General features: G+C 44.9%; 1 protein-coding gene across 1 annotated transcript in view; it reads right to left on the bottom strand.

Moving 5' to 3' along the window:
* The window catches only part of THUMPD2 (THUMP domain 2 tRNA and snRNA guanosine methyltransferase), a gene marked incomplete at its 3' end in the record, with an annotated part of 821,919 nt that overhangs the window by 726,734 nt on the left and 69,931 nt on the right, over positions 1 to 25,254 (bottom strand). The window contains exon 2 of the mRNA XM_082250943.1: positions 15,567 to 15,699. Within this exon, the coding sequence (XP_082107069.1) occupies positions 15,567 to 15,699 (133 nt within the window). The remainder of the gene's footprint in view (positions 1 to 15,566; positions 15,700 to 25,254) is intronic.

Raw genomic sequence — 25,254 nt, 5'->3', positions numbered from 1 at the left:
AAAATGAATCCTATAGCAGAGCGAGTGGGTGTGAGCCTTCAGGGACTGCCCCATAGGCGTGGTAAAGTTTTTTTTCCTGCCTAGTGTCCTACTCTTGTAGGGGGCAGCATAACCCAATGGTTAAGAAGAATATGGAGCTGCATCTGTCAATGAACGATAGAGAAAATGTTTTTTTTTTTTTCAAAATTCTTGGGGTTTTTTTTATAGCGAAAAAAATTAAAACCGCAAAAGGTTATCATATACCACCAAAAGAAATCTCCATTTGTGGGGAAAAATGGACATAGATTTTATTTGGGTACAGTGTCGCAAATCTGCACAATTGCCAGTTAATGCGGAGTTCGGGCCTCAAAAACCACTTTGGGCCATCCGCTTGCTTAAGGTCACCTGAAAAAGAAATGGATAGTCCCATTCTTTTTTTTTTTTTTTCGTTTACTTACCTTGTTATGGAAGAAAAACGGAATTTTTGTAAAATCTTACCTGTAAAATTCCTTTCTCTGAGTCCTCCGACAGTCGCCGCCTCTTCATATTCGTCACATATGGGTATTAGACTTTGCTCCGAAGGAGTAGCTAGGCAACAGAATATGTTAATAAAGCTTTTAACATATCCAACATATCCCACCCTCAAGGGGTGGTCCCCTCAGTCAATACCCTCCTACTTCCTGCAACCATATCTCAGTTTTAGTGGAATAGCAGTAGAGTATACAACCAAACCCCAAAAGAGGGGCGGGGGCGGCGACTGTCGGAGGACTCAGAGAAAGGAATTTTACAGGTAAGATTTTACAAAAATTCCGTTTTCTCTTACGTCCTCCGACAGTCGCCGCCTCTTCATATTCGTCACATATGGGGACGTCCCAAAGCAGTGCAAACATGAGGGGTGGGAAACACATCCGCGCCGAAAGGCAACGCAGTTTCCACATCAAGAAAGGAACCTTACCAAAGGAAGGAAACCAGCTGGGCAACAGCAAAAAACAAGTGCTCAACAGGAGCAACAACCCAGGAAAAGGCAAAAACCAGGGGATACAAAACTTATCCAGGAGTCCCCAACAAGGGACCCTAGGGAACAGCCGCACTAAGAACCTTGCGGCCAAAGGAAGCATCCGCCGATGCCCGAACATCTACTTTGTAGAATTTTGTGAAAGTGTGCACGGTCGACCAAGTCGCCGCCTTACACACCTGGGCTACAGAAGCCCCATGACGACAGGCCCAAGACGTACTCAGAGATCTAGTAGAGTGCGCCTTCACAGGCACAGGGGGAACCTTCCCCTGCAAGGCATAGGCCTGTTCAATGGTCTGTCTGATCCATTTTGCGATGGTAGAGGCCGAAGCCGCCATGCCCTTCCGAGGACCCTCTGGAAGAACAAACAAGGAGTCCGTTTTACGAAAAGACTCAGTCGATCGAAGGTAAACCCTGATCGCCCGAACAACATCCAAAGAGTGCAATCTCACCACCTGTGGATGTTTAGGCTTCGTGCACAACGAAGGCAAGACAATGTCCTCATTAAGATGGAATTCCGAAAAACACGTTTCGGAAGAAAGGAAGGATTAGGTCGCAAGACCACCTTATCCAAATGAATAACCAAGTACGGAGACTTGCAGGACAAAGCCGCCAGCTCCGACACTCTGCGAGCCGAAGTGATCGCCACCAAAAAGGCGACCTTTTTGGACAGCATAGACAACGAGATCTCCCTGATCTGTTCAAAAGGAGCACGTTGTAACACAGATAGCACGAGATTCAAGTCCCAAGGGGGCAGAGGATCCCTCCTAGGAGGAACCAGATGCCGCACACCCTGAATAAAGGTGCCAACCAAAAGGTTGGATGCCACGGGACGTTAAAACAGAACGGCCAGAGCAGACACCTGACCCTTTATCGTAGCCAGCGCCAAGCGCTGATCAACACCCGCTTGAAGGAAAGACAGCACACGGGACACCGAGTACGTGCGGGGTGAAAACCCCCTGGACTCACACCAGGCAAAATAGGCCTTCCAAGTACGGTAGTAAACCTTCCCAGAGGAAGACTTCCTCGCGTTGATTAAAGTATGAACGACCTCCGGAGAGAGACCCCTCTCCTTCAGGACCTCGGTTTCAACAGCCAGGCCGTCAAAGCCAGCGACTGTAAAGCAGGATGGTATATCGGTCCTTGAGACAGTAGATCGTCTCGAAGAGGCAGACGCCACGGGGCGTCGACCGCCAGATTCACGAGGTCTGCGTACCAGGACCGGCGAGGCCAGTCCGGTGCCACAAGAATCACCGTGTTGCGTTCCGATTGAAACCTGCGAAGGAACCTGGACAGCAACTGGATCGGTGGAAACGCATACATCAGTCTGTACTGATGCCACGGGGCCACTAACGCGTCCGACGCGTCTGCCCGAGGGTCGCGCGTCCGTGCCACGAACCTCCTCACCTTGTTGTTGAGACGTGACGCGAACAGGTCCACATCTGGAAGACCCCACTTCGCGCACAACATCTGGAAGACAGCCGGGTGGAGAGACCATTCCCCCTGATCCAGGGTCTGGCGACTCAGATAGTCCGCCTGCCAGTTCTCCACCCCCGGAATGTGAACCGCCGTTATCGCCGGGACATGAGTCTCGGCCCAAGACAGAATGTCGGCCACTTCCCGAGCCGCTCGGGCACTCCTGGTGCCCCCTTGGTGGTTGATGTAGGCCACCGCCGTGGCATTGTCCGTCTGCACCCGAACCGGGCAGCCCTGCAGCCGGTCCGTCCAGCGACGAAGACAGAGACTTATCGCACGCAATTCCAGAATGTTGATCGGAAGGGAGGACTCCCCCTCCGACCAAGTTCCCTGGGCGGAAAGAACGCCCAGAACACCACCCCAGCCCGACAGGCTGGCATCCGTGGTGATTACCGTCCACGAGATAGGACGAAACGACTTGCCCCCGGACACCATCGGGGACTGGAGCCACCACAGAAGGTCTTTTCTGGTGCGATGACTCAACGAGATCTGAAGATCCAGAGATTGAGGTCGCCCGTCCCACTTGGACAGGATCTCCGCTTGGAGACCCCGCGTGTGAAACTGGGCGAAGGGAATCGCCTCGAAGGCCGAGACCATCAATCCCAGACATCTCATGCACGTCCGTAGACGAGTGCGGAACGTCCCGGAGGGACCTGACTCCCTCCTGAAGAGTTCTGAGTTTGTCTTCCGGCAGGAAGACCTTCGCCTGCACCGAGTCCAAAATCATTCCCAGGTAGGGAAGACGAACAGACGGACTCAGTGCCGACTTTGGAAAATTTATCGTCCAACCAAACTCTTGCAGAGTTTGCATCGTGACAGACAGGTCCTGCTCCAGACCCTGGCTGGTCGCAGACCGAACCAGAATGTCGTCCAGATACCCCAGGACAGAAATGCCCTGGGCCCTCAATAATGCCAGAACCGGTGCAAGCACCTTGGTGAAGACCCGCGGAGCCGAGGCGAGGCCAAAAGGCAACGCCACGAACTGGTAGTGATCCTCCGCAATGGCAAATCGAAGGTACCTCTGGTGACCCTCGAAGATGGGGATGTGAAGATACGCATCCTTCAAATCGATGGAGGCCATGAATTCCCCCGGAACCAGGGCAGCCACCACCGACCGCAGGGATTCCATGCGGAACTTGCGAACCCGCACAGAGCAGTTCAGAGCCTTCAAGTCCAGAATCGGACGAACCTTGCCCTCCTTCCTGGGCACGGTGAACAGGTTTTAATAAAACCCCCGAAATCTGTCCCGATGAGGCACCGGAACCACCACTCCCTGAGCCCTCAGGTCCTGCACCGCCAGGCGTAGGTCCCGCAGGCGCTCCGGAGACAGTTGAAGATTTGAAGGAAAAAATCTGCTCTCCGGCCGAGAGAGAAACTCGATCTTGTAACCAGACCGAACGATTTCCTGAACCCATCTGTCCCGCACACGGGCCAACCAGGGCTGAAGAAAACCGAGCAAGCGTCCCCCCACCCCAAAACTGGGTGAGGGCGCCCCTTCAGGCCGAACTGTTATGGGCTGCAGGTCCGGATTGGCCGGACTTCTGTTTCCCAGACCAGGGCTTCTTCTGAGAGCCTTGGCCTTTGAACGGTTTGCCCTTGTAGTGCGGCCGAAAGGCACGAAAGGACCCCTGAGGGGGCCGAAAATTAGCATGCTTCTTCCCAGAAGCCCCCTTAGCCTTGGGGAAATGAGGCAAGAGAGTGCTCTTACCCCCGGTGATTCCCTTAATCAACACATCCAGGGACTCCCCAAAAAGGCGAGACCCATCATAAGGCAGATTGGCTAAGGTCTTACGCGAAGATTGGTCCACCGACCAACATTTTAACCAAACCAGGCGGCGAGACAACACCGCCACACTGTGCACCCGTGCAGCCAACGGAATCAGGTCCAGGTCCGCATCACACAGATACATGACACCCTGGTGGATCTGATCCACCATATCCAGGGTCGCCGGCGAGGCCGAGTCGGCCACCAAGACGCGCCTAAGCATCTGCGTCCAACTTGCGATCGCCTGGGCCGCCATGAGAGAAGCAAACAGAGCTTTAAGCATAGAACCCGTAACAGAATACGTATGACGGGCCAGAGACTCCAGTCTCCTATCTGTGGCATCACGGAAAATGGGTGAACCCTCTGCAGGAATCGCAGTGGCTTTATTCAAAACCGCAATCGCATGATCCACTGGTGGAGGCACACACCACCTTTCATCAGTGGCAAGTGAAAAAGGATAACGCAGCTTGAATCTACTTGGTACCGCAAAAGGTTTGCGCAGATCGCGCCATTGATCCTTAACAGCGCGCTGAAAATCAGCATTGCAGGGGAAAACCTGTGGCGTCCTGCGTTTTCTCTGCGTCCCATAAGCCGCCAAGGCAGCGGGGGGACACACTTCGTCCTGCAAACGCAGCGTTTGCTTAATAGAAGCAATCAACTCATCCATGATTGCAAGCTCTTCAGGCGAGCCAGGGGGAGAATTATCAACCCCCTCAACTTCAGCCTCCACCTCAGACCCCACTAGATCAAGAGAGGAGCGGGACCCCGATAGGGAAGCCCCTGCTAGAACAGCCCCATCACCTTCACCCTCAGAATCAGAGGAGAGCACAACTCTGGGCCGTGTGGTAGATTGAGCAGCCACCAGCATTTGCACCTGAGCAGCAAGGCCAGCCACAATAGTGGCTAAATCCCCCCCTGGGGGGGAAGCAGCGGTCCCCTGGCTTTCCACCAATACTGTAGGAAATTTGCCCTCCTGAGAATCCATTGCCCCTGTAATGCCCGACAACCAAGGGTTAACTGCCCCTTTTAGCAAGCGCGGCAAGCGCAGCCCACCGCGTCACACTCAAGCACAATGAGACCCCCACAGGGATATGTAAACTGAACACAGGCAATGGATAGCAAGAAACAGAAGGATAAAACCTGAGGAGACCCTCGCCGCTGCTGCTGCCTCGATCGGTGTTCCTGGGAAGAGGAAGTGATGCTGCTAGGGCGCTCTATGTAAACCTATGGAGGCTACAAGAAAATGGCCGCCATGCATGTAAAACATGCGGCCGGAGCAAGGGCAGGCAAAATGGCGTCTTTTGGCGCCGAAACCGTCGCTCCACAGTGCAGTAATGCACACATGTCTGTATGTAAAAAAACAGAACCGATCGCCGCAGCGATCGCTGTAAGTGCCCAAACATGCCATAAAACATGCCCAACAGCACACAGCTTTCCACACTGATCATGCTGACACCCATAGTGTCACACAACTCCCCCCCCCCCCCCCCCCTTGCAGCCCACAGCATGCAGCCGAGAGATAGGGAGACAAACAGTGTGCATAGAGACAGGTTACACAGTCCCAGACTGACACCCCTCCAGACAGACAGGTCCCCACATAAATACACTTACCTCACCATGGTGTGGGGGACCCGCACAGGCGAACAAGCCGCTACACATGAGGCAGGGAGAGTCGCATACAAGACGCTCCGAACGTGGGTTAAGAAACCGCACAGCGTCCAGTGAGGTAGCCACCTCACCAAGCATCCCTGCACCGAACAGGGATGGGTCGTTCACCATGCCAGGAGCGTTACCTGGCTGAACGCTCGATGGCAGACTGGGAAGCCACTGACCCACGACCTGCGACCAGGGGGATCAGCCCGAGACCCAGTCCGCATGATCCTCTTCGTCCGAAGAACTAACTAACGCTGATAAAACAACAGCTAAGTAAAAGTAGAGAGAAAAACTCAAACAAAATATTAAAAAGAAGAAAGAGTCTGGGACATAAAGTCCCAGCACAGAGAGAGCCAGCCACTCCTGACAAGCTAGACATTAAAACTGAGATATGGTTGCAGGAAGTAGGAGGGTATTGACTGAGGGGACCACCCCTTGAGGGTGGGATATGTTGGATATGTTAAAAGCTTTATTAACATATTCTGTTGCCTAGCTACTCCTTCGGAGCAAAGTCTAATACCCATATGTGACGAATATGAAGAGGCGGCGACTGTCGGAGGACGTAAGAGAAATATACTTACCTTTCTTTCACTTCCTCCCTCTGCGGCCGCGGCCCGCAACGTCTCTTCCTGCTTGCATTGACTCCTGGGAGCTGAACGTCATCACTCCCAGGAATCAATGCGCCTGCACCAGCCCCGCTCGTCCGTTACGGTGCAGGCGCGTCATTCTCTGCTAAACCTGAAGCTGTGCAGGGATGACGCGCCTGCCCCGGAAGTGAGGAGCAGGGCATTCTGGGACCGAAGAGGACACGGAAGAGGACACAGAAGAGGATGCTCTGGCTTCAGCTGCCCACACCTGAGATGGCAGCGCTGGACAAGACATTTTCAAGGTATGTATTTCTTCTAAAAGGTAAGTGCAACCTGGGACAGTTCAGAGGCTATCCATTATGAAATGCACTAGCCCCGACTGTCCCAGGGGTATATTTATCTAAAAAACGTTTCTGAGGCCGGAACTCCGCTTTAAAGTAACGCAGTGCCATATTGCAAAAAAAAAAAAATGTACTGGTCATAAAGGGAGGGTACATTAATACTGAAAAATGTTATGCACTTGGGAGATAAAAAGATGAATACAAGTTACTTGCTAGCCGGAGAACCTTTGTGGAATGGAAAAGGATCTACTACTTGATCACAGACTCAGCAATGGCTGCAACAAGCAAGGTTGGAGTGCATTAAAAAGGGTATTTATTCAAGAGATAAAGCTATAATTCTACCGCTGTACAAAACTCCAATTCGGCTGCATCCTGAACATGCTGTCCAGTTTTAATCACCAATCCTCAGGAAGGCTGTGCTTGAGCTGGAGGGAGTCCAGAAAAAGGGCAACAAAGCTAATAAGGAGGCAAGAGGACCTCAGTTTTGAGGAATGCCTCAAAACATTAAACTTATTCTCCCTGGAGAAGGAATGCTTAAGAAGGAATATGATCACAATATACAAATCTTTTAATGGTGACCAGCAGTTCAATTCCAAAGTGCGTAAAGAGTTATTTACTGTTAGAGCTGTAGGGATGTGTTAAAGTTACTCGTGTAAGTTGGGACTGTAGATAAAAAAAAACAAAAAAAAAAAAAAAAACACTTCAGATGTGTTTCTTAGCAAACACGATGTACAGAGAGCTGGGCAGAGCTTGCTGTAGGGTCATCACAATATTCCAGAAGTGTTCCCAGAAGCTTAGCTTTCTATTGTGGGTGTTATAATCATGTTTATAAGTGGATTATAAGTATTTTTAAGTAATAAGGTTTTAGGCTATGTGGAGCACTTGGTTTCCCATTTTATCAGCATACCCGCATGCACTGTCTGAGAATCAGGGAAGAATGGGAGAGGCAATACTGCCTTGTGAATGTCTATTTGGTAGAAGAAACATCTGGTGAAACTACGGTGGCAGCCATATTAACCACTTGCCGACCGCTCACTGAGCTGGTACTGCGGCAATGTGGCTCGATTCCATCCAGCGACGTAGACCTACGTCGGGCCCGACCACGGCTCGCGCGGGAGCCAATCCTGGTCTGATTCGGCAGAGAACCGATCAGTCACCAGATACAGACTAATGATTTTTGGTCTGGATCTGATGATCGGTTCCAGCCAATGGCATCATGTCCCCTGCCTGTGTAATGTAAACACAGGCAGGGGGGTAGAGATGTAACTGTCCCTCCTGGAGCCCTTTCGGTTCCAGGAGAAGACAGAAAGACATCAAAAACGTGAGTTCCACCAAACACTACACTGACACACCTCACATAGGCACATTTAACCCCTTGATCACCCCTGATCACCCCCCAAACCCCTCACAGTGAACACTATATACAGTGGTATACAGATCTTTTACTGATCACTGTATAAGTGTCACTTGTGACCCTAATTTGCGCTTGCATTAGGCCCAAATAGGTTTAGGCCACCCGCCATCTATCCCCTAATAAACTTTTAACCCCTTGATCTCCCCGAGTTAACCCCTTCACACTCCCTATCACACAGTTTACCAATATATACAGTATATCAGATAACTACTGATCACTGTATTTAGTGTCACTTGTGACCCTAATTTGAGCTTGCGCTAAGCCCAAATAGGTTTAGGCCACCCACCATCTATCCCCTATAAAGGTTTAACCCCTTGATCTCCCCCAGTTAACCCCTTCACTGCCCTGTCACAGTGTTCACTATATACAGTGATTATCGATCACTGTATTAGTGTCACAGGTGACGCTACTTAGGCTAGTTAGCGTCAGGGTCCCACTACACCACCGTTATTTAGCGTCAGTTAGAGTCAAGTACACTAACACACACACACACACACACACACACACACACACACCTCCATTACTAGTATAGGGTTTGAACAGATCAAGATCGGATCTGATCTGATCAGAACTATACTAGCGTCCCCATAGTTTAGTGTTCCCAAAACACAGTGTTTGCACAATCCGCACTGATTCCTGCCAGCACCTGCGTTTAGCCCCTCCGCCCAGCCCACCCTACCCAGGCAAGTGTAGTAATCAATAGATTACTCTCACTTCCAAAAAACACAAAACCTCTGTGTTAGCAGAGTCAGGCCTGATCTCTGCTAGTACTAGCAGTTTTTTTTGTAGCGACCAAATAGTCCTTGACAACCATGTGCTTTTTTACCCGTTAGTCACACTACTGTACCGGTAAATTTAGTTACTAAAATGTCCAAACGTTGGTACAGTAGGTGCAGAGGCTTACAGTATACTGACCATGTCATATGAGAGCGATAGGGAAGCCTCACTGGCAGAATCAGGGTCAGTATACGAACCTGATGACAGCAGCGGCTCCCTGACAGATAGCTCCGGCGACAGAGGGGTCCCTGCTAAGGTCAGGCGTACCCGACCCCATTCTGGAGTTGCTGAGATGCAAGAACCAGATGTTTCTCGTATGCAGCAGAGTGCCAGTACTAGTGCCGGTCACACTTCTCGTGATCTGGCAAGCACGAGCGGCCTAGTACACCCTGGACCTAGAACAACCAGCACTGCAGTAACACTTGGTGACGTGGAGAGTCCCATAAGTGCAGTTGAAGCTGGTGCGGTTGCTAGCACGAGTAGTGGCCCGCAGCCACCGCGTATTCGAAGACAGGCCATAGAGCCCAGTGTCCTCCCTGAAGCGCTGGCATATCCTAATTGGCAGCCCGCAGATTCCACAGCGCCAGTACTTCCCCCATTCACTGCCTAACCTGGAATCCAAGTGGAAACAGCTGGTTTTAATCCCAGCTTTTTGAGCTGTTTTTCTCTGTTGAGCAGAGGTTTGAGCTGTTTTTCACTGAAGATCTTTTCAGATCTATTGTGGATCAATCAAATTTATACGCACAACAATTCATCGCCGCCAACCCAAATTCACCCCTTGCCAGGCCATTCGGCTGGAATCCTATAACTGTTTCAGATTTTAAGACCTTTCTGGGCCTATCCTTCAACACGGCATTACAAAAAAGAATGAATTGCGGTTATATTGGTCCACTGACCCAAGTCATCAAATGCACGTGTTCTCTGCTGCTATGTCCAGGGCTCGATAAGAACAAATATTTCGGTTCATGCATTTCAGCGACAATGAACTCCTCGGGGAGACCCTGAATATGATCGGCTCCACAAAATTCGGCCCCTCTTAGACCACTCCAATCAGCGGTTTGCAGCCTTGTTTACCCCCCAACAAGATGTCTGCGTTGACGAGTCCCTGATTAAGTTTACTGGCCGCCTTGCTATCAAACAGTATCTCCCCAGCAAGCGTGCCAGATACGGGGTCTAGTTGTATAAGCTGTGTGACAGGGCCACAGGCTATACAGTTTGTTTCCGTGTCTACGAGGGAAAAAAGCTCTGTGGAGCCCCCAGACTACATAGGGAGCAGCGGCAAGATAGTTTGGGACTTGGTGTCACCCTTATTCGGAAAGGGGTACCACTTGCACGTGGACAATTTTTATTCAAGCGTGCCACTTTTTAGACACCTCTTTCAATTACAAATTGGCGCTTGCGGCACCGTGCGATCTAATCGCCGGGGCTTCCCCCAACGGCTCGGGGGAGAGAGCCTGCTTGAGGTGCGATGAATTGCTTGCAGTGAAGTGGAGGCACAAACGGAACGTTTTCGTTCTGTCCTCCATTCACCCAGACACGGCAGTCGAAATTACTACTGTTACCGGTGTTGTTGTTGAGAAGCCCCTCTGTGTCCACGACTATAACCGTAAAATGGGAGGGGTGGACTTCAACGACCAGATGATGGGACCGTACTTAATTGCCCGTAAGGCCAGACGCTGGTACAAAAAAGTGTCTGTATAACCATTTCAATTGGCTATTTACAACACATTATCCTTCTTTCAATTCCAAGAAGAGATAATCAGAGCCCTTCTGTATCCAGCTGGTGCTCCTACCCAAATTCCCCAACCAGATGCAGTGAGCCGGCTGCATGAGAGGCATTTTACGGAATACCTGCCAAGTAACCCTACCCAAAGATACCACCAAAAAAGATGCAGTGTCTGCAGCAAGCGCGGATTTAGGCGTGACACCCAAAATTATTGTCCTGACTGTCCTGACCGACCTGGTCTTTGCCACGGTGACTGTTTCCGTCGCTACCACACACTAGTGGATTATTAGCGTAGGGTACAGCACGGCACAGTTTCGGGCACATTTACACAGGGTCTCAAAAGATGTTCGATGGCTATCATCATTTTGAGAGACCCTAACCTGGAACTCTTAACAATTGAAGAAAAAGAAAATACATAAAAACATAAAAAAGCCAAAAATAGTTGTCGTCTAAGTTATTTTTATGTTTTTCTACACTTCCGACTGTACTTTTACTGTACCTTGTTTGTTTTTCATTCTTTTGTTAACCTGTTTCTCTTGCAGGTACCCGTCGGCTGCCATATTGATTTTATATATTCTGACACAAACAGTGTTTGCGCACAGCATATATGGATACCTCTGATGGCAGCAGCTGTGGTAGGCTGATTTCACCACTGCAGTTAAAATACCTTTTAGGTATACATGGAATATTGTCATGTATACCCACCACAATATTCCTGTGGTGATTTCTGTTAGGTTCTCTTTTTTTTTCGTTCAGCCCACAGGCTGCATGAAAAAAAAAAAAAAACCTACACTATATGCCAAACAAGGACCAGCAATGTACTGGTACGTTGCTGGACTTTGAGTGGTTATACCAGGATGAAGCCTGCAGATTTAGGCATCATCTTGGTATTGTTTTTTACAGCCAGCAGTCGGCTTACATGTAAAAGCAATCCTAGCGGATAATTGGCCGCTAGACTGCTTTTACATGCAGTGGGAGGGGACTCCCCCCTCCTGCCGCCTTCCCGGGAGTGCAGTCGGTGGTTCAGTTATCTAACCATAGAACTGATTGGAGATGAGAATGGCTCCAATCATCTTTATGGCCCAAGATAATCGGAAGCTACAAGCAATTCATGACTTCTGTTTCGCCAGAAATAAACAGCGCCATTGGGAAATTGGGAAAGAATTTTATCACACCAATTTTGGTGTGGTCATATGCGTTAAGGTCAGAGGAGAAATCTAGAGTCTAAAAGACCCCAATTTTTTTAAAAAAAAAGAGTACCTGTCACTACAGATTGCTATCATAGGGGAAATTGAAATTCCCTGTGCTAACAATAAAAATGATTAAAAAAAAAAAAAAAAATGAAAGAAAAAAAAAAAAAAAAAAAAAAGTGTCAAAATAACAAAAAAGCAAATAAAAAAAAAAATCAAGACCCCCTGTCCCCCCGTGCAAATGCGCACACAAGCGTTGGTCTAGTGTGATATGTACACCGCAATTGCACCATGCATGTGAGGTATTACCGCGAACGCCAGGTCGAGGGCAGTAATTCTTGCAGTAGACCCCTTCTGTCTAAAGTCCAAAGTGGTAACCTGTAAAGACTTTTAAAGGCTTTTAAAACCGTACGTAGTTTGTTGCCGCTGCATGGGCGTGCTCAATTTTTAAAGCATGTCATGTTTGTTGTCTATGTACTCAGCATAAGATCATATTTTAAATTTCACCAAACAATTATGAATTATATAGTGTATTTCTGCATTAAATATAAAAAAAATGTTTTTTTTTTTCTTTTTACGCAAAAATTGCGTTTGGAAAATCTGTGCGCAAATATCGTGTGACAAAAAAAATTGCAACATCCACCATTTTGCTCTGTAGGGCCTCTGCTTTAAAAAATATATAATGTTTGGGGGTTCAAAGTAATTTTCTTGTAAAAAAAATATATATTTTTTCATGTAAACAAAAAGTCACAGAAAAGGCTTGGTCTTCAAGTGGTTAGAAGAGTGGGTGATGTGTGGCTAAGATTGAGCATAAAATGCCAGGACTGTTTAAACGCCCCCCAAATGACCCCTTTTTGGAAACTAGACACCCAAAGCTATTTGCTGAGAGGCATATTGAGTCCATGGAGTATTTTACATTTTGCCTTAAGTTTCAGGAAAATGACAATTTGTTTTTTTTTTTTTTAACACAAGGTTGTCACTAAATGATATATTGCTCATGCATGACATGGGTATATGTGTAATTACACCCCAAAATATATTCTGCCGCTTCTCCTGAGTACAGGGATACCACATATGTGAGACTTTTTGGGAGCCTAGCTGTGTACGGGACCCGAAAACCAATCCCCAACATCAGAATTTCAAAGGGTGTACATTTTTCATTGCATTTTCTCACTACCTATAACGGTTTAGGAGGCCCTGAAATGACAAGATACCACAAACCCCCCCCCCCCCCCCCAAATGACCCCATTTTGGAAAGTAGACACCCCAAGCTGTTTGCTGAGAGGCATGGTGTGGTGAGTGCATGGAATATTTTATATTTTGCCACAAGTTTTGGAAAAATTACAGTTTTTTTGTTTTTTTTTTTTAACACAAAGATGTCACTAAAAAATAAATTGCTCACGCATGACATGGGTATATGTGAAATGACACCCCAAAATACATTCTGCTGCTTCTCCTGAGTACAGGGATACCCCATGTGTGAGACTTTTTGGCAGTCTAGCCGCGTACAGGACCCCGAAATTCAACCCCCACCTTCAGGCGAAGGGCGTAAATTGTTGATTTCACTCCTTACTACCTACCACACTTTTGAAGGCCATGAAATGCCAAGATGGCACAAACCCCCCCCCCCCCCCAAATGACCCCCATTTTGCAAAGTAGACACTCCAAGCTATTCGCTGAGAGGCGAGTATTTTGGCAAGTATTTTGCAGCTCTCATTTTTTTGGAAAATGAAGAAAAAACAGGAAAATGCATTTTTTTCCCTCTTTTTTCAATTTCCAAAACTTTGTGACAGAAAGTGAGATCTGCAAAACACTCAACATGCCTCTCTGCAAATAGCTTAGGGTGCCTACTTTCCGAAAAGGGGTCATTGGGGGGGGCGGTTTGTGCTGCCTTGGCATTTCATGGCCTCCGAAACTGATAGGTAGTCAGGAGTGAAATCCACAATTTACGCCCTTGGAAAGACTGAAAGTGGTGATTGATTGACTGCAAAGTGACAACTTTGTGTTAAAAAAAAAAAAAAAAAATTTAATTTTCCCGAAACTTGTGGCAAAATATAAAATATTCCATGGACTCACTATGCCTCTCAGCAAATAGCTTGGGGCATCTACTTTCCAAAATGGGGTCATTTGGGGGGGTTTTGTGCTATCTTGGGATTTCAGGGCCTCTGAAACTGTGATGGGTAGTGAGGCGTAAAATCAAAAATTTACTCCATTAGAAAACCTGAAGATGGTAATTGATTTTCAAGGTCCCGTACACAGCTATGCTGCCAAAAAGTCTCACACATGTGGTATCCCCATACTCAGGAGAAGCAGCAGAATGTATTTTGGGGTGCCCACATATACCCATGGCATGTGTGAGCAATTTATTTTTTACTGACATCTTTGTGTTAAAAAAAAAAAAAAAAAAACTAATTTTTCCAAAACTTGTGGCAAAATATAAAATATTCCATGGACTCACCATGCCTCTCAGCAAACAGCTTGGGGTGTCTACTTTCCAAAATGGGGTCATTTGGGGGGGAGGGTTTTGTGGTATCTTGTCATTTCAGGGCCTCCTAAACCGTTATAGGTAGTGAGAAAATGCAATGAAAAATGTACACCCTTTGAAATTCTGATGTTGGGGATTGGTTTTCGGGTCCCGTACACAGCTAGGCTCCCAAAAAGTCTCACATATGTGGTATCCCTGTACTCAGGAGAAGCGGCAGAATATATTTTGGGGTGTAATTACACATATACCCATGGCATGTGTGAGCAATATATAATTTCATTGGCAACCTTTTAGTCATTTTTGAAAAAAAAAAAAAATGTTTTTTTTTTTTTTACACAAACACATGTGACAAAAAATTGAAATATTCAATGAGCTCAACATGCCTCTCAGGACATTCCTTAGGATGTCTACTTTCAAAAAAGTGGTAATTTGGGGGGGGGGGGGGGGTTGTACTGCCCTGCCATTTTAGCAGTTCATGAAATGAGATAGACAGTCAGAAATCAAAGCTGCATGAATTCCAGTATTTACACCATAGTTTGTAGAAGCTATAACTTTTGCGCAAACCAATAAAAATACGCTCACTGAGATTTTTTTTGTCAAAGACATGTAGCTAAATACATTTTGGCCAAAATATATGACATAAATTGAGTATATTGGATATTTTTTAAAAGACAAATTAGAAAATTTAATTTTTTCTCAAAATTTTTGCTCTTTTTTTATTAAGATTGCAAAAAATAAAAAGCGCAGAGGAGATCAATTACCACCAAAAGAAAGCTCTGTTTGTGGGGAAAAAAGGACGTAAATTTCGTTTGGGTACCACATTGCATGACCGCACAATTGTCAGTTAAAGTCACGCAGTACCGAGTTGCAAAAAGTGGTCTGGACGTAAAGCAGGAAAATCCTCCAGTGGTAAAGTGGTTAAGCTTTATGTATTTGGTAAGCCTTTCTGCGTGTCAGTGTGGTGGCAGAGACACCTGTGGCATGCTATTCGTATAGAATATACATTGGATTTAATCATTGTGCACTCGTAAGGATTCACCTGCAGTGGGAATTTGTGTGCACTTCTGTTTCACCAGAACTTTGACATTTTCTTAATTTTAACTGACAATAGAAAAAAAGGAAAATAAAACATTATACATTCCCTTTAAAAAAACATACCTTTATGTTTTGCAAGATAAACTGGTGGCCCCTTCAGTAGGAGTAAAAACATTCTCTCTGCAGATTTAACATTTTTTATTGCATTCAAATCTGGCTTTCCAGTGAAGAAAACTTTTCCTGGAAGAGTTTCCACCTAGAAAAAGAAATCCAATAAATGTATACAGCCTAAAGAAAGTATTACCTTTTATATATACTATAGTAATTCAAATTAAAGTTCAATCCACAATAAAAATTAATTCTCATGATTATGAATAATATTGTATTCTGACAACTGTTAATACCTGTATTAGTATTCAGTATACAAAAGTTTAAATTTTCAAAAAGACCCTCAAATTATTTGAATGCAAAAATCACATGACTGTCCATGGCAGCTCTTTCCCATTTATGAGGGATGCCACCTGAAGACCAGGTGGCACCCTTTACACAGTTGGGCGACAGAGGCTTCATGCCTAAAAGGCCAGGATATTGCAGACTCCAACATTCAAATGCTGTATCCATTGTGCATGAATTTTTAAGTGCAATTTTCTTTGTGCGAAACCCAAGAAAAGGACAAGGCAATGTAGAGAGCTTTCCCTTAGGTGCTTAGGAGCAGGGCAATGCTGAAACCACCAAGGGTGGCCTGGGGCAAGGGTGGCCTGGGTGTAATACAACTTTGTAGTCATATAGTATGAAGAAGGGCAATATACAGGAAAGGGTGGCTAGTTTAGAGACTCGTCTGACAAACAACGGCCACCAAAAAAGCTACTTTGGTAGCAAGAAGCTCTAAGGCAGGGGTCTTCAAACTACGGCCCTGCAGCTGTTGCAGAACTACACATCCCATGAGGCATTGTAAAACTCCTGACATTCACAGACATGACTAGGCATGATGGGAATTGTAGTTCCCGAACAACTGAAGGGCCATAGTTTGAAGACCCCTGCTCTAAGGGAATGTATGTAGTGGGTTGGTGGTAAAGGGTGGTTTCTGCAAGTGAGTGGCAGTTACATGCTCAGCAACATATTGATATGTCAGTGACCGCAGTGTCCAGGTACTCAGCCGATCACGTAAATGGCTATGACCAATCATAGGGATCACATGAGTACAATGTAAAACAGTCATGAATGTCTATCATTAATGGCTTTTTATTCATTTCATTAGCTGTAGTCAATCATATGTCAACATTTAGAAGGCCGTCATGAGCGGAAAGCCATTCATGACAGGGATCATCACTGTTCTAAACAAACTAAAATAAATAAAAAACACCCCATCAATCCCCAGAGTAGTACAGTGACACTATGGTGAACTACATAGAACTTCTATGGAACAGATACCCACAATAGCTCAAAAAAAGAGGAACAGTGAGTAACCAAGCGCTTAGGAGAAACGGGAACTAAATCACTATGCTGCTACTTAACAAAACATAAACATAAGGAATTTAATAGAAAACTAGCATAAAATTAGCATAAAATACCAGTAGCGCAGGGATGGTGGCACCCTCTCACCACCACTTAAGCTTAGAAATCACTGAATAATAAGCAATGATACCAAAAATGGAACTATAAGAGTGGTGGCAAAATCTTCATCACCTTATGATCGGTGATCTGACCTAGGCCAACTAAAAAGGTTCTGGAGTACTGCGGCTCTGCATATACCTATAGAAGTGCCTTCCAGGAATTTCTTGTGATCTATGCCTTCTAGCTTAGCCACGAGAGTGTGTAAGCACCGCTATTTGGCGATTGCGCATTTCAGATCTTCCCCGGGCACGGTGGTGGTGGTGGTGGTGGAGATTGGTGACCCACAATTACATCTCACATCAATTTAAACTCCTTTGATGTTTTGCTCATCTGTGTTCTTTTAATTGGACTTTTTAATGGACTTTTTTATTAACATTTTTGTGTTTAAATAAGTTTATGTTTATGGATCATGATAAGGTGATGAAGATTTTGCCACCAATCTTATAGTTCCATTTTTGGTATCATTGCTTATTATTCAGTGATTTCTAAGCTTAAGTGGTGGTGAGAGGGTGCCACCATCCCTGCGCTAGAAGAATTTTATGCCAATTTTATGCTAGTTTTCTATTAAATTCCTTATGTTTACAAAGAACTTTTGTGATGTACAAATAAAAAATAAAAAAAAAAAAAAAAGTAGAAAAACAACATTTCTTAATTTTCCAAAAACAAAAAAGTACAACTTCAAAAAACTTGCAATGCCTCTTACTAAATACCTTGAACAGTATACTTTTACCAAAATTGTAATTTTGTTTATATAGCAAAAAATAAAACCCCAGTGGTGATTAACCACTTCTGTACCAGAAGGATTTTGCCCCCTTTAATTCAATATATTTTTATTGGGTTTTAAAACATGAACAACAAAAACAATACAGCACAAGTATTTCAATAGTAAGAATACAACGGTTGAAGGCACAAGTACTAGTATGTCGGCGCAAATTTAAGAAATACATTGTACTCAGTAAAAGCAGAGTCAAATGCTATAAGAGAGTCGGTCCCACGTCCTCCCCGATCTCTCACCTATGGTCAGAGAGGAACAAGCTGGAAAGGCTTGGGTATATTCCTAGAAAACAGAGGGTGGCGCTCACTGGCGTCAGTGAATGAGTACTCTATGGGAGACTGTGGAATGTCTCTATAAATAGTGTTTATTGAAAACATAACAAACCATAAATTGATAAAAAACGCCACTACAGCCCCAACATTCCTGACATTCCTGAATCTCCTAGGATTGCTGTGGGATCAAGGAGAATGTATATGTTCCAATGGGACCTAGAGTGATGTTGACATCCCTCTTGGTGACAACAGGTTGGCAGTAAATACCTCGGATGCCGCTGGAGCGCTGATGACAGGCTCGGGGGGGGGACACTGTGCGCGGCCGCCGCACGGTCCCACAGTTGCTGACAGTCCGCCTGTGTGCAGATGTCCGAGACCTCCGTTGCTTCCGTGTTGGCCGGAAGTGACGTGGGGATCGCGTCACCGGAAGTGACGATGGTCTATGGACAGGAAGTCGGGGCCGATCGCGGATGTAAACAGACTTGCTTTCCGGTTGCCGCAACTACATGTTTCGCGCCCTGCGCTTTGTCAAGTTGCGGCAATCGGCAACCGGAAAGCCTTTTAAGCCGGACTGATGGGCGGGCTAATGGAAAAAATACCCAATAGCAAACAAGTTTAAAAAGGGGAGGGGAAAAGAAAAAACAAAAAAAAGGTGTATATTGCGGAATCCCACAACAACCCTAAGAATAACATATAATCCACAAGGAATCAATACTCAATGCTGGACAAATTATATGATTCCGTATAAGATAATGACAAATTTCACCTTATACACTAAATAATGTGGCAATGAGAATATATATATTATAAAATGTTATAAAATGCAGTAATATAATGCTTTACTAATATTGAACCTTCATGCATTAGAATCAAAATTATACTAAAAATATCCATAAAAATGAAATAACTTCATTATACTAAGCACATGTATATATATACATATACGTACACAATAAAAATAGCCATTGTCCTGAGATGCATTATAGCATATATGATCTACATAAAAACACGGTATGTAAAAATTGATAAAAAATATATTGTAGGTATAAAAATATATAAAGAGAACTGATTACGGCAAAGGGAAATGTCTATAAATGTGTTAACTGGCAGGAACCTAATAAAGGGCCAAAGTGTCAAACCACACTGTTAATCTCTAATTCTTCATTCAACCCATTTGGAGCCAAGGAACCGAATTTGTAAATCCAAAAGACCTCCCTTTTGCATAAAAGGGAGTAACGCTCGTTGTCCGTTAAGGTACCTTTTGGAATACTTTCAATAGCCATGACCTCCAGATGTTTGAAATTGTTGTCACCAAGAGGGATGTCAACATCACTCTAGGTCCCATTGGAACATATACATTCTCCTTGATCCCACAGCAATCCTAGGAGATTCAGGAATGTCAGGAATGTTGGGGCTGTAGTGGCGTTTTTTATCAATTTATGGTTTGTTATGTTTTCAATAAACACTATTTATAGAGACATTCCACAGTCTCCCATAGAGTGCTCATTCACTGACGCCAGTGAGCGCCACCCTCTGTTTTCTACCATTACGTACTCATGTTCTCATCCCATGTTTAGGGTGGGCAGCCCTGGTCAGTCATCACCCATTGGTCACTTAGAGGTTACCGAATTGGTCGGTTGGTTCTATACCCAGGGACCATCCTTTGGGAGCAGCGCCTGGACTTTTTTTATGTATTCTTTGATGTCAGTTTGGATGTACTGATTGCCCATTGGCAGCGTTCCCACAGACTTTGGACCCATACGGGCATATACTCTACATGAATTTACTCTATGGTTGATGGGAGCATTTTTTTTTTTTTTTCTCTTGATGAGCACAGCTACTATTACCAGACCAAGCGGATGGACATTTTTATGATCATTCAATTTATAGTCACACAACAACCATTTCCCATTGTTTGTCTATTTTTTTTTCTCTTCTTTTTCTTTATTCTCCCTTTCCTTCCCTCCTCCCCTTTTCACTCCCCTTTTTTTTTTTTTCAATTTCTTTAGTACATTTTTAATATGGGGACCGACAGGTCATCCCGGTTACAAGCTATCTTTGATGAGATCATTGTAGCTTCAAATAAAGATGAGTTAGCTTTGAATACAGGTACCAAATCCACTGGATTAGTACAGCGACACCCTCCGCATACAGAGGCCTTTGAGGTCGAAATGAGGCAATCCTTTTTTCGACTGCAACAGGCCAAACAGTATGAAAGTACCCAGTGGTGGGATTTATCCTTTTTAACAAAATATATTGAATTGGGAATCACCCCTAGGGGTTTACGCATTAAAAAGCAATGTAGTTTTCTGGATGAGGATCTAACTAAAGAGTGGCGTTTTTTGGCAGAATTCTGCACAACTAAATGGATAAAGCTCATCATCCAAAGGGAAAGGAAGCTTCAGCTGGCCCAACAGAAGGTAGTAGATAGGACCAATGAGGTGCACAAGTTCCAATCTTCTTGCCTTTATGACAAATGGTCCACCACGTTGGAACAGAATGTCAAAAGCCATGAAGATAGTTTAGTCCACACCAAAACGAAGAAACTAGAGCGAGATATAGCCGATTACAAACTTAAGGGTGTCTTCGAATGGAAGGAATCTAAAGTTGGGATACCCAATATTAAAACGTCAGGGTATCGTAATCATCACCCCAATTACAGATCCCCCCGGCCCAATAATACTAGTTCTATCAATAAGAATAAGAAACAGAAGAAGCCCCTTTCTAAATCAGGGGTGTCTAACAAGGAGAAAGACGGTTCAGGTATGGATAGGGACCCTAATGACAAACAAGGGAACGCAGGAGGACCCTTAGGTGATAGTGTAAAATCTCAAGCAATCACCAAAACTAAGGTCGATACAACCAAGAATAGTCCTATGAACAGCTTGGATGTATCCATTATAGAACCCATTATCACCATCACTGACTATCATGATTTAAGTTGTATAGCTCTACCCATCCAAAATAGATACAGCCCACTAGCTAGGGACTTAGAGGGGTTCATTCGAGAAGGGGGTCGTCCCAAATTCACAGGAATCACAACCAATAGGAATGATCGCCCACCCAGTATTGATGAGATCCCCACTAACAAACAGGATTTTCAAGTATTGGCTCCAAGGGGTACCATGAAAGAGAAAAGAAAACTAGACGAGGTCGCAGAGGAGGTAGACAGTTCAGGGAAAAGCAAGAAAGAAAGAATAGGGTCCCAGTAAATTATGACACTATTAAGATTTATAACCTCTCATCCCATGTACTCTCAGAGGCGGAGGTCTCGCTCCTTAGGAAAGGACTGGGTTTCTCCCCCTCAGTGGGCCCAAATGATTTTAATCTATTTAAAGATTTAAATAGATTTATACGTCAATTGACAATAAAAAGACACTATACCAATAACCATAATTTGAAGGACAACCCTGTCACCATTACACCTTCTCCTTCTCGTGTCCCGGGAGCTACCTCGCCAGTCATGACTGACGATCAGGCCCTTGAGATACTTGAAGAATTGTGGTTGGATGACTACACCATGGAGTCATCATTGACTTGTTATACAGATCCTGATATTAGGCATAGTAATCTTAAGCCCAGTTCTACTTTTAACCCTGTACAGTCTAAAGGCCCCTACATTGAGACATACTATCAAGCTGTGTATAAAGATTTAAGCAGACTCTGTAGATCATCTAAGGATACCTTTAGAGGAAACTTGAGTAAGATTGAAAAACAAGCCCTTAAAGATCTTACTGACAATAAGCACATCATGGTGAAGCAAGCTGATAAAGGAGGTAGTTTGGTTATACAGAACAGAACCGACTACCTACAGGAGGCTTGTCGCCTGCTAGCTGACACTGACACCTATGTCAAACTAGCGAGCGACCCATTACCCATTTATCAACAAGAATTAAAACTCTTAGTGGAACAAGCTTGGCGTCAAGGGATCGTCAATGAAAAAGAAAGGAGGTTTCTACTCCCGGGGGAATGTAGTACCCCATACTTCTATCACTTACCCAAAGTGCATAAGTCATTAGAATCACCACCAGGGAGGCCCATAGTGGCCAGCATGAATAGTTTTACTAGAGGAGTTTCTAAATATATCAACTACTTCCTCCAACCATTAGTCTGCCAATTACCATCATACATCAGGGACTCATCCCAAGTTCTTGATGCTCTGCGATCCTACACTTGGGAGGATGATTATATGTGGGCCTCCCTTGATGTTACATCTTTGTACACTTCAATACCACATGATATAGGTCTTCAAGCTATACAACATTTTTTGGTTCAATCAGATTCGTTTAATTCCGTACAATCCATTTTTATTACTGATTGTACCGATTTTTGTTTGAGGCACAACTATTTTTCTTATCTGGAACAGTTTTATTTACAGATCAAAGGCACCGCCATGGGTGCCCATTTTGCCCCGGTTTACGCCAATCTTACAATGGGCCTGTGGGAAGAATTGTCCATCTGGAATAACAACCCTTACTTTCGTCATATCGTCTATTATGGACGATATATTGACGATATCATCCTCATCTGGAATGGGGGCATCGAGATCTTCAATTCCTTTGTGGCCCACTGCAATGCCAACTCTATGGGCCTCTCATTCACTTCGGTGATTGATCCAAGGGAATCGTTTTTTTTAGATCTGGTGCTCTCCCACGATGGCCCCCTCATTACAAGTAGTAACCACAATAAATCCACAAGTGGTAATTCCTATCTCCACTATACGAGCTGCCACCATCCAGCCTGGAAGCGTAACATCCCCGGGGGCCAATTCCACAGGCTCCGGAGGAATTGTTCTGATCCCACGGACTACTGCAATCAGGGTGCCAGGATGAGTAAGTGTTTTTTTGATAAAGGTTATCCTTCATCACTAGTCCAAAGTGCCTTCCAGGCTCATTTGGAATCTGCACCATCCCGTAAATGCACTCAGCATGAAAAGAACACTGTGAGGTTCATCACGGGGTTTAACGACCAGTATAGGGCAATCTCCAACATCATTAAAAAACATTTCGGCATTCTCCACCTTGATAGTAGATTGGCTCCTGTTCTACCATCTACTCCACAGGTCACCTTTAAGCGGGCACGTACCATAAAGAATATAGTGGCCCTCAGCAAATTAAAAACTCAATCACGGGCCCCTCTAGATATCAGATCCTATTTCGACAGTAGAACAGGAATTTTCCGATGCAAGAAGAGGGGATGTTTGACGTGTCAGTCTGTTGTTCACGGTTGCACTTCCATCAGCAACAAGGGTGACACGTTTAACATGAAACACTTCATTACATGCTCCACTGAGTACGTGATTTACGTATTACGGTGTCCCTGTGGGTTATTTCACATAGGACGGACCATGCGCACCCTACGCAAACGTGTGGGTGAACACCGTAGGTTCATCCAAAAGGGCTGTGACAAACAGTGTCCCCCGACACTTTGCGTTGAAACATGACAAAAATTTCAAACATCTGGAGGTCATGGCTATTGAAAGTATTCCAAAAGGTACCTTAACGGACAACGAGCGTTACTCCCTTTTATGCAAAAGGGAGGTCTTTTGGATTTACAAATTCGGTTCCTTGGCTCCAAATGGGTTGAATGAAGAATTAGAGATTAACAGTGTGGTTTGACACTTTGGCCCTTTATTAGGTTCCTGCCAGTTAACACATTTATAGACATTTCCCTTTGCCGTAATCAGTTCTCTTTATATATTTTTATACCTACAATATATTTTTTATCAATTTTTACATACCGTGTTTTTATGTAGATCATATATGGTATAATGCATCTCAGGACAATGGCTATTTTTATTGTGTACGTATATGTATATATATATATACATGTGCTTAGTATAATGAAGTTATTTCATTTTTATGGATATTTTTAGTATAATTTTGATTCTAATGCATTAAGGTTCAATATTAGTAAAGCATTATATTACTGCATTTTATAACATTTTATAATATATATATTCTCATTGCCACATTATTTAGTGTATAAGGTGAAATTTGTCATTATCTTATACGGAATCATATAATTTGTCCAGCATTGAGTATGGATTCCTTGTGGATTATATGTTATTCTTAGGGTTGTTGTGGGATTCCGCAATATACACCTTTTTTTGTTTTTTCTTTTCCCCTCCCCTTTTAACTTTGGTTGTTTGCTATTGGGTATTTTTTCCATTAGCCCGCCCATCCGTCCGGCTTAAAAGGCTTTCCGGTTGCCGATTGCCGCAACTTGACAAAGCGCAGGGCGCGAAACATGTAGTTGCGGCAACCGGAAAGCAAGTCTGTTTACATCCGCGATCGGCCCCGACTTCCTGTCCATAGACCATCGTCACTTCCGGTGACGCGATCCCCACGTCACTTCCGGCCACCACGGAAGCAACGGAGGACTCGGACATCTGCACACAGGCGGACTGTCAGCAACTGTGGGACCGTGCGGCGGCCGGGCACAGTGTCCCCCCCTGAGCCTGTCATCAGCGCTCCAGCGGCAATCGAGGTATTTACTGCCAACCTGTTGTCACCAAGAGGGATGTCAACATCACTCTAGGTCCCATTGGAACATATACATTCTCCTTGATCCCACAGCAATTCTAGGAGATTCAGGAATGTCAGGAATGTTGGGGCTGTAGTGGCGTTTTTTTATCAATTTATGGTTTGTTAGGTTTTCAATAAACACTATTTATAGAGACATTCCACAGTCTCCCATAGAGTACTCATTCACTGACGCCAGTGAGCGCCACCCTCTGTTTTCTACTATTACCTACTCATGTTCTCATCCCATGTTTAGGGTGGGCAGCCCTGGTCACTCATCACCCATTGGTCACTTAGAGGTTACCGAATTGGTCGCTTGGTTCTATACCCAGGGACCATCCTTTGGGAGCAGCGCCTGGACTTTTTTTATGTATTGGGTATATTCCACCTACTATAGATGTCATGTGCCAAACATACAAGTGGAGATTACCTAAGAAATACCGACTGTAAACCTTTGGGAACAAAGTACGGGGTAGGGAGGGGGGTAGGTGTCAAAGTCTCATAGAAAGTCTAGAACGGAACAACAGAGGGGTGTCTAGTAGTCCAAGGTTTCCAATTCGAGGAGGCAGTCTGATATTTATTAACAGAGGAGGCGAACATAAGTTCGTACATAGCTTGAATAGTTT

This window comes from Pelophylax lessonae, assembly GCF_965119305.1.
Source record: "Pelophylax lessonae genome assembly, chromosome: 3".
NCBI classification, from domain to species: Eukaryota; Metazoa; Chordata; class Amphibia; order Anura; family Ranidae; genus Pelophylax; species Pelophylax lessonae.
This window is presented reverse-complemented; position numbering and strand designations above follow the sequence as displayed.